Raw genomic sequence first — 10,454 nt, 5'->3', positions numbered from 1 at the left:
CAATACATTTTTTGGGGGGTTCATTTTTTAATTAGTCACGTATACAAGTCACTTTTTTAGAATATATACCAATAATATAAATTGCGTCTTGATAACATCCTCTCCTCTCACACTCCTAAATCTGTCATTCAAAAATTGTGTATAACTCCTTTTTCGTAGACATTTACAAATTTTGGGGCCATTTATTCAATGTACTTGAGATAAAATTTTGTATGACCTTATCGTGTTCTCATGTGAGATGAATTTATACTTAATTGTTTTTTTTTATAAATATTGAATTTATTATCAATTCTATTGATAGATAAATTCTTAAAAAATAAGTTTTAAGTTTTATGATTTAAAAAATTGGTGATATTTTATGCACATTTTTTAGTACATAATCTTTAAAATATTGTTGAGATTTTCCATCAATTTTATAATGTAGTTTTGAGACTTAAACCATCTTCTATAAGTTGATTTTGTAGATTTCTGAATGTGAGGAGAGTGTTGAGATATTATTATATTAGAGATATTTATAGAGTTGAGTGGATTGTTGAAGCTATAATATTAGAATTTGTCCTAGATTAGTAAAATCTTCAGTACATGTGTGATGTTAGCGCGTTCTCTCACCCAAGATGTGACATTTGAAGCGTGACAAATGTGGGTGACTTAATAACAATGCATTCTCATGCTTTGGAAAACATCTAAAGCTTAGGCAAATACGAGGGATTCAATAACACATTTAGGATAAATTTAATTATAGAATATTAAAGTTTAATTCAATCCCAAAGAATTGAGGCATGAAAATCAAAGATTTTTTTATAAGGATCAAAATTATAATTTTGTTTATTTTATAGGAATTAAAAATGTATTTAAACCATTGTAATTTTTGGATATTGTAATATTTTTTAGTTATAATTTTTAAAAAATTATTTAATTTAGTATAATTTAATATAATCTAAATTAGCTATTTGCAATTAAATTTACTAATTATTATAAAAAAAATTGTTGAAAATTTTAATTTAATAATATTTATAAATTCACTCTGGATATTATTATTAGTCACCCTTAGCTCTATTGTTACTATTATTCCCCCTGCCTTACTATGTTGTCATGACTCATGACCACAATCATCATAATTACCCGTCATTGTCGTTATCATATGTGGATTGAGTTTTTTTAACTCAAACCTTAATGTCTTCTTGCCCATGATAGATTTATAGTGTCACAATAAAATTAGAATTCGATTTGAAATTACAACTATATATTATAATCATCCTTTACACAATAAAAATTCTAAAAATTATGGTTTCAAGCCAGTTTTAATTAAGATAGATTTAGATTATAATTATAATTATCTGAAATCATGCCCCCTTTTCCCACAATAAAGGCTAGACGTTCAGATAGGAGTGATCAAACACTACTTAAACCGATCCACCTACAGATATACTAGTACACGCATTTAACTCGCTATCTACTGATCGATTTGCTAGGCAATTCTGTACATTCTTCTGATTATTATTACTATTATTTTTCTCTTTCTCTCTTTTACAATACTTTAGTTTTTATTTAATGGCCAAAAAGTTGTTTAATTTTTAAAGAACTTAGTCAACAACTCTTTTCACAAACCCATGTGAACAAAGACCACCGGTATCTCCAGCAAGATTTGAGAATTGAATTTTGACGGTGATGAATGAAACCACCGTAACAATATAGTCTGGTTGGCTTAATAATTAATGCTGAGCTGGAACTTCCGGTGGAGGCGTGTGTTGATCCAGGAAGTGAGCAAGAAGAATGTTGTAGTCAGACATTACAATATTTTTGTATTTCTTTATGAATTCTGTACAAGTTTGGGGTGGGGTAACCTAAATCTCTGCTCTCCAATAGTCCCAACATCATGAATCATAATTTTGTCAACCAACATTTTATGGCAGAGACAAGAGTAGGTTCTGTGGATCCTATCCGCGTCAGGAATAGGATTCTGTGCATCTGTATTCACAATTTCACAGTTTATTAATACGATTAAATATAGTATTGCTACTAAACTACACAACTAGTCATATCTTACCGAATCATAGAACTGTCATTTGGCCATAATATTTTTTCGTCGTCACAGAGGCATAGAAGTTTAAAAAATATCAAGCAGATCTTTAAAAGGAAAATATATAAAATTTAACAAATCATATGATCTAATTTTCTTAAATTTAATTATACTTAAATACTTCCTTCGCTCTTTTTTTTTTTTTTTGGTAAGAAACGAGTCTATTATTTCTTTTAAGAAACAAAGGAGTATTTGTTAAAAAAAAATTATATCTTTAATTTATTTTGAGAGATGCTTATTCAGTTTTTCATGCAAGTGAATATATTTATTGTTCTATTAACAATACAAACACGCAAAAACATGATCTCTTGAATTATGTAGTGTTATTAAATATTATTTCTATTTTTTATGCATATTTTTAGAATAAAATTTAAATTTGTGATATTATTAATTAAATTAACAAACCTAGCTATTTGTATTTGAATTGTTATTAATGAATTAATTATTTGTTTCTTATAAAAGGATTAGAGAAAGTAATATTTTTTTAAAAAAAAAACATAAATATATTAAGAGTGTCTCTTTTCATTCCTACATGCAAGTTAACATTTTGATTTAAATAATTTTTACTTAAAAAATACCGTTATTATTTTTATCAATCAAACTAATAATTTTAAGAAATTTTATTTTAAAATTTAAAAGTTAATAAAACATAATAAATAGGTGAGTGTTAATAGTAGTATCATATGTTTATTAGGAAAAGAGGAAACTTAATTTACCAATATATTACATTGGTTATAATTATAATATTTTTTATCGAGTATTTTGTATTATTTATGGTCATTATTATGGATCACTTTATATACCTCAATAACTTCTATCCAAAGTACAAACACTCAAAATATATTTTACCAATTAAAGTAATCTTAGATTACCAATCTAGTTTCACGCAAGTTTTCTCTCATGTAACTTTTCCTTACTTGATGGGTACTCCTCGCTAGAGAGATCTTGATGCTTAGGGACTATTTCATTAATTGCAATTGGATGAATATGCTTAGGGCCTTTATAGTAATCCGCTGCATGAATCTCTATTCATAATCTTAACATGTCATTAATTTCCTATCCAGTAACATTCAAAGTACCTTTTTGTTCTATCACGTTTTCATTTAGCAAAAAAATACTCTCCTATTTCTCAAAAAATCTTTTTAATGTTTACAAAATTATTAAATAAAAATTAAATATATGTAATTTTAAAATTTTTTGTGTTTATCATATCAAATAAATAGGATATTTAATAAGAAGGTATTACCTCTCTTTTCATTTTTAGGTTATATTACATTTTCAGTTAGTTTTTATTTTTTTATTAGCTAAAAATTTGTTTAACGATTCTATAAATAAGTTTTTTTTAGTAATTTCTTAGTAATTTATTAGCTAAAAACTTGTTTAATGATTCCACAAAATAATATATTATCTATAAGAAAGGGCATAAGAAGTACCCAAATGGTTACATGATAAAAAGATAATAGTACCTATCCCAGTCGTGGTTATTAAATATTTGAGCAAAGCAAATGCCAAATATCTTATAACCACTTTACATGAAAAAATGATACATTTAAACTATAAAATTATAAATCCCTACACAAAAGCCTTGAGATGCATTTGCCTGGGTTAAGTGTCCACTGGTTGAAAGAAAATGCAAGGGCTGCTACTAGTATTATATTCAAGTGCCGCTGCCAGCCATTTGTCGCATTTGCCTTTTCCTTTCTATTAATTATTCATGTTTCATGCTTCGATTCATCAGGAACTAGCTACTCTTTTTCTTTTGGCTAGGAAAAGAACATTACCTACTAATCGCCAGCACAAGTTTTGTCCTAGTAAAGAAATTTTAAAATAAAGTCATGACTTTTGATCAAACACTCACTATTACACATCATTTAAGTGAATAATATAGTTCTCCCCTCTTCTTTCTTTCTTCAAATATGAAATTGTTTCGATTTAACTTATTTATATAAATAATGCTGTAATATTAAATAGTTAAAACAAAACTTTTCAGAATCACGTATTTTCTTTCTATTGGACTTAGTCAAATTTGTCTTCAAATGTCTAAGGAATAATTTTTAACAATTAAAACAAGATAAGTCATTTTCAAATATGTTTGAAAATAAGATAAAATAGAATGATATGGAAAAGATAAAGATATGATCAAATCAATTTGTTATCTAAAAGATGACTTAATAATTTTTATTTAAAGAAATATCAGCATTATTCTACTTTATTGAAAGTTATTTCACTTCTTCAAGAGATTGAAAAAAGATTAATCTCGACATGAATATACATCAGACAATTAAAATTAAAAGAAAATTCCATTGCTTCAAGAATATATTTCCAAGTATACAATTTTAATTTTATTTATTATTGTTGTGGTATATTTTAAACATAAAATAAATCCTTTAATTTTAATATTTCCGTAATTAGAAAGAATGTATTGTCGCTTTGGGGAGGCATTGACCGTGGGTATGATTGAACTGAAAAGTAAGAAATGCGTGTGAAAGAATTTATATGGTAGACTGGAATTTCAAGCGAGGGCACGTAAATCATGCCTTATTCTAATGCGAGCAATTCCAAGAGATAACCGGATCAATTGAAGTTAGGCAGCTAACACCTAAGGCTATCGGTGTATTTGATTTGTATTTTTATTTTCTGTTTTTATTTTTTGAAAATTATTTTTATTTTTAAAATATTAAAATTCTGAAAATATGTTTGATTTGATTTCTTATTTTCTGTTTTCATGAAATAAAAATACTAAAAATTTATTATATATTGACTTATTATCTGTCTTTTTGTATAAAATTTATATTCATTATTATGGTAATTTTATTTTATTCGAAATGAAGTTTTTATTCTCAATTGAAAACTCTGGAAATGAGAATTTATTGTTTTCATTTTCTGGTTATTTTCTGTTTTCATTTTTACTGGGAATGTTTTCAGAAATTCAACAAAACACAATTTCATCACCGTTGTCTGTTTTCAGTGAAAATGAAAACAGAAAACAACCAAACCAAACACCCCCTAAAAAACTTGGTTTTCGTAAAACTAAATAAAAAATTATTTGAAAGTTCAATAATTAATTGAATATTAAATTATAAGTATTTAATAAAATTAGTTGGTGAAATAACTGATAAATGAAAAATAATAAAATTATAATTTATTTTAAAAAAGATATTTAAGAAATTAAACAAATATATTGAAGATAAAAATAAAAAAATATAAAATAATTAGAAGTTAGAAACTAAAATTTTAAAAAATACTAAAAACTAATAAAGAAAATTAATTATTGGCAATCAAATAAATTTTTCAACTAATAAAAAAAATTAAAATTAACTAAAATATCTTATCTATCATAATCTTTAGTTTTACTCTTCCTATTCATGACTGAGTCCGGCGGTATAACGGAGGGTACTGAGAAAGTTCTTCTTATCAAATTTTAACACATTTATAAGATTTGAACTTGATTGATTTATAATCGTATGTATTAGAAATGTAATGTTGACTAGTAAGATTAAAATAATGTATGTAAAGGACAATTCTTTTCTATAACCTAATTATTAGGGTTTAATTAATTCTAAAATATTATAAGAACCCTATTGCATTATATAATTATTGTTAGCTCTATCATTTTAGTGGTTATTAGGCTGTTACAGGGTTATCGACAAATGTGTAATCGTGTAAATTTTATGTTTTATCATATGTGCATTCTTTGGTGTGAATTTCTAAAGTATTATCGAAACTTATCATAGTGGTTGTCGTTGGACTATTAAGTTACTTGTTATCAGACTGCTGTTAGGCTATTTGTAAATCTCTAGTCTTGTAAATTTTGTGCTCAGAAATATGTAGTTTTTGGCGTGAGAGGTGTATTTAGATTAAATCTTTAATTATTACTGTCAAGGAAAATGATATTTTCAATAAATGAGTATGTCTTATGCATATGAAAATGATTAGACTTATTACTCATAATTTTAGTAATTTAGTTTTGCATACGCTGCCTTAAAAAAAGTTGTGTATAAGTAAGAATTTAAGCAGTGTAGAATAATACGTGTGCATGTCTGTAAAATAAAATAAATAAAAAAATCAGTGCATGTGTGTTGAGAAAGGGAGGGGGGAAGATGGGGAGAAAATCAAACTTCCGACACATTCATCTTGCAGACAAATAATAAGTTAAATGTCAGCATCACCGCCAACCCAATTATTGAGCTTATTAATTTATTTACATTTTTTTAATAAGTGTTACGTTTTATGAAATGAAACAATGCCAAATGGAAAAAAAATAAAAATAAAAACAAGGCTACAATAGAGACGAGACTATTAATTTAACTCATAAAACAAAGTAACGCGTCCCTCATTCAGCAAAAAGAAAAAAAAAATACTAGTAGTATATATATAAGATAAGATTTTGGGTAGAGTCTAATGTCTAGAATTAATCATGATATAGATATCCGTGAACCCTATTAGCATAGAATCCGTGAACCAGATTTTCTTAATTTGTTAAATATCCTGGTTCATTAACATTCTTTAGTAGTTATTTGGAATCTGCCGATCGAGAAGCTTGCAGATTCAAAATCATGGGCAACTGCATGGAGACATACACCATTGGGGAGAAGCAGCAGCAAGAAGAAGGAGAAGAAGAAAGAGGAGGATTTGTGAAGAATGGTCTAAGCATGAAGGTTGTGCTGACAAAGGAGGAACTAAAGTGGCTGATACTCGAACTGAAGGACAAAGGAGGAGTGAGGCTGGAACAAATGCTGGAAGAGATAGAAAGAGGCAGAAGAGAACAAAAGGTTGAGGATGAGATGGGGTGGAAGCCTTCTTTGGAGAGCATCTTGGAGGCTCCTGAATTGCTTGAGATGGACACCACATGATTATCAATCATCATTTCTTACTTCTTAGCCTTAGCCACACTACAACTTGTCCTTTTTCCTTTCTTCTTATTTTCGTCCCCTGTTCTGCAGTTTATAGGGCTTAGTGAGATGAGATCCACGTTTGTAAATCTTGAGGTGAAGAGTAATGAGATAATCAGGTACATTCAAAAGTGTTCTTAAAAGTAATAACCTATTTATATCAATTTTTAAGAGAATTAATTCAAGAAAACCACTTTATGAAAATAATGAGTTATCAAACATGTGTAAAGTATATATAGATGATGCTATTAGGCTTGGGGTTAATCTGATACCATGTAAATTATTCAAATAGAACAGAATCTGCAATAAGTTTTATTCACTCTGATGCTATGAACTACTGCACAAGTTTTGTTACATATTTAAATTTGAATTTCAAAAAGAGCTAGATGTACATTTCAGATAATGATTTTTCAAATTAAGCTAGTTGTACATAATAGATAGAAGTTAGCAACTGGAAAACCAAATTGATAATATTGCAGTTTGTTACAAAGATAAGACTAAAATCAAGGAGATTCAGCTATGAGATGTGAACGTACAGCATGAACTAAGGATTTTTTCTTATAACTTTTAATTTTTTAAACAACATATTTCAAGATTTATATGCTCGATGTATTTCTTTTCAAACGAGAATATATTTTTCTGCACTAGTTAATTTGTAGGAGATTTAAAGAGATTCTGCATTTGTTTCCTTTTTAAACTTATCTAAAGAGCTATGTTTTGTACCCATACTCATTCCCATTCCCATTATGAAGTTGTTGTGGGGTAAACAGACGGAAATTCGCAATTAATCGTCTTCATTTTCCTTTCTCGTCTTCTTTTCTTCCGGATAATTTTCTGGCTTTCTAGTTTAATGGCAGCTAGCCCAGTTAAGCATTTTTTTCTCTAGTTTAATGACGTTTTAAGAACATTGTCATAACATAAAACTCAGAAATTTTCCTTTTAATAAATGAATACCTGATTAAGACCAAATACCACTATCTGATAGCACCCACGCGTGAAATCTCAATACAAGACTGGATACACCATCTTATCAAAACTCGAAAGAGGAGCCTTATTGGTTAATACACGTTCATCAGAGCATATATATGTTAGTGTGTAAGAATATCTAATTTATTATCTTATCAATTTTGATAAAGAATTATTCTTTATTTTATTAAATTATTAATTTGATAAGTTCTTGATTAAAATTAAAAACTTGTTATCATGATAGAGATTATGATAATGAGAAACAAATTTTTTATTTATAATTTTAATCTAAATTATTTTTAATTGAAAGATTATTATGAATATGACATCAATAATTTGGATAGATCAATATATATATATATATATATATATATATATATATATATATATATATATATATATATATATATAATGGTCTTTATTGGATAAAAATTAATATATCTCATTTGTTAGGTTGGATATACAGATGATGTAATATTGTCGTTGAATTGAATCAATTCAAAATTCTTAATAATTAATATTACCATGAAATATCAATAAGAAATGGAAGGAAAAAAGCTCCAAGTGAATTTTGCTCTCTTTTTGTGCCATACTACATGCTCCCTCCAAGAGCACAATGCCCTCCTTTTGTGCATTTAGTATGGGTGCACGATACAACTGACTCAATTTGGCTACTCACGTTGAGCATGCCTACGCGTTGAAGGCGATGCTCCAATTCTTCAATATTTTTCAGAGCTCATGCTATGTTAAACAATTCTTTTGATCTAAAAAACTAAATTCTTATCTTTTTAGATAAAGAGAAACATTAAAAAAATAATTGTTATCTGATTTAAATGTACAAATTAAGTATGCATAACAATTATTATTTCACATCCTAGTTTTTTGTTACAAGTATTAGAAATATTTGTGTATAAGTATCAATATCTCCCCAAGTGTTAACAAATTCTCTTAACCCTTAACATACCATCCTTGGGATTGATGATGCAGGAAGAATAATAATGAAGAAGTCATTTCTTTCACTTGAGTAAATTATACTAACTACTTATAAATTTTGATAGAGTTACACAAACATGTAGACTCTTGATAACGGTTAAATATGAATTATTTTTTATAATAAAAATATATTAAAAATATTCTTAAAAATATTTATTTAACAGTTATTTTTGGTTTAAATATTAGAAATTGATATTTTCATTATTTATGACTTACAGATATGAAAAGGAGGGATTAAAAGAGAAAAGATCTAAAAAATAAAAAAATAAGAATGATTTTTAGTATCAGGCCCAAGTCCATCCCAACAATTATAAAGAGGGAGTCAAACCAAGAAGAAAAGACATGACCCCACACCACCCCAAAGACTCAGATATCTCTGATGAATCCATCTAGCATCTCAAATAGGGAAAATTCTTCTTTTTATGTCCTTTTTTCATCCATTCTCCTCCATCAATTTCTATATCCCTTTTCAAGTGTAAGACCCTTTGTGGTTATGAGAAGTTAAACCCTTAGTTAGGGTCTGATAGGCCTAAAAAGCTAAAAGATGTATTGTACACTTCATATTTATCAATTCAAACATGTGTTTTCTTTCCTATTATCCTTTCTTACTTTTAATTTCATGCATTATTCATCCTTGCATCATCTTTGGGGGTTAGGTGCTCGAGAGATGGTAATCCTTAATAGAAAAACTAGGAAGGTTTTGCATGCATCTGTTTTAGGAATTAGTTGCTCGACAGAGGGTATTTTTTAATAGAACTAAAAGGAATGATTATCTTAATAAAATCATTTGTAGACATAGAGTGATTGCATTATGCCAATGCATCAAAGTGAAAGTAAAATATGTTTGTCATCGTGAGACAAGTATATTTTAACATACGTGGGTAGGAAAAAATTTAACAAATTGATAAAGAAAAATATAAAATAATACATCTTAGACAAATACGGCAGACTAGTAAATTGGGTTTGCATCAATCTAAATACAAACAAAGTTCACATGAATTCGATACTTGGACTTTCGAGTACTTTATTATTTGTGACAATTTAATGTATTTGTCAACGAGTTAACAACTCTTTCTATCACTTTCTTTTTTTATAGTGTAATTGGATTAAATTTATTAAAAATTATCATTAAATTAGTCTATACCGTTTAATTAAATAATAATAATAATATGTTAATTTTCTTATTCAATGTTAGTTTTTTTTAATATACTCAAAACCGGAAAAAAAATATATCGCTGTTTGTTTTCTGTCAAAAAAGAAAAGTGTAAGTAGTACATCCATTTCATAATAATTATTATCTTAATCTCTTAAGGCTTTTTTACACATAAGAGAGAGAAATTGATAAAAGATGAAAAAGAATAAAAAATTTATAAAATTATTCTTTATCATCATTATTTTATTTTTAATTTGTGTTATTTATCGTTAATATTATAAAGGATACAAGTAGAAAAAATAATCCTTTTATCCCATTATAACTATCGTATAAAAGAATAAAATTTGTTCAAAATAATTATTATTTTAAT

General features: G+C 27.0%; 1 protein-coding gene across 1 annotated transcript; it reads left to right on the top strand.

The window, feature by feature from the left end:
- The first annotated feature begins 6,396 nt into the window (after window positions 1-6,396).
- On the top strand, window positions 6,397-7,291 carry LOC100816904 (uncharacterized). The gene has a single exon (XM_003517459.5). The coding sequence runs from the start codon at window positions 6,637-6,639 to the stop codon at window positions 6,931-6,933; it is 297 nt and encodes a 98-aa protein (XP_003517507.1). The 5' UTR covers window positions 6,397-6,636; the 3' UTR covers window positions 6,934-7,291.
- Window positions 7,292-10,454: the final 3,163 nt, after the last annotated feature.

Source organism: Glycine max, chromosome 1, assembly GCF_000004515.6.
Source record: "Glycine max cultivar Williams 82 chromosome 1, Glycine_max_v4.0, whole genome shotgun sequence".
NCBI classification, from domain to species: Eukaryota; Viridiplantae; Streptophyta; class Magnoliopsida; order Fabales; family Fabaceae; genus Glycine; species Glycine max.
Note: the sequence above shows the minus strand (reverse complement) of the source record. Positions and strands in the feature narration are given on the sequence as shown.

What these genes read in the sequence shown, in the direction of transcription:
- LOC100816904 (XM_003517459.5), top strand. Translation starts at nt 6,637, where the DNA reads ATGGGCAACTGCATGGAGACATACACCATTGGGGAGAAGCAGCAGCAA.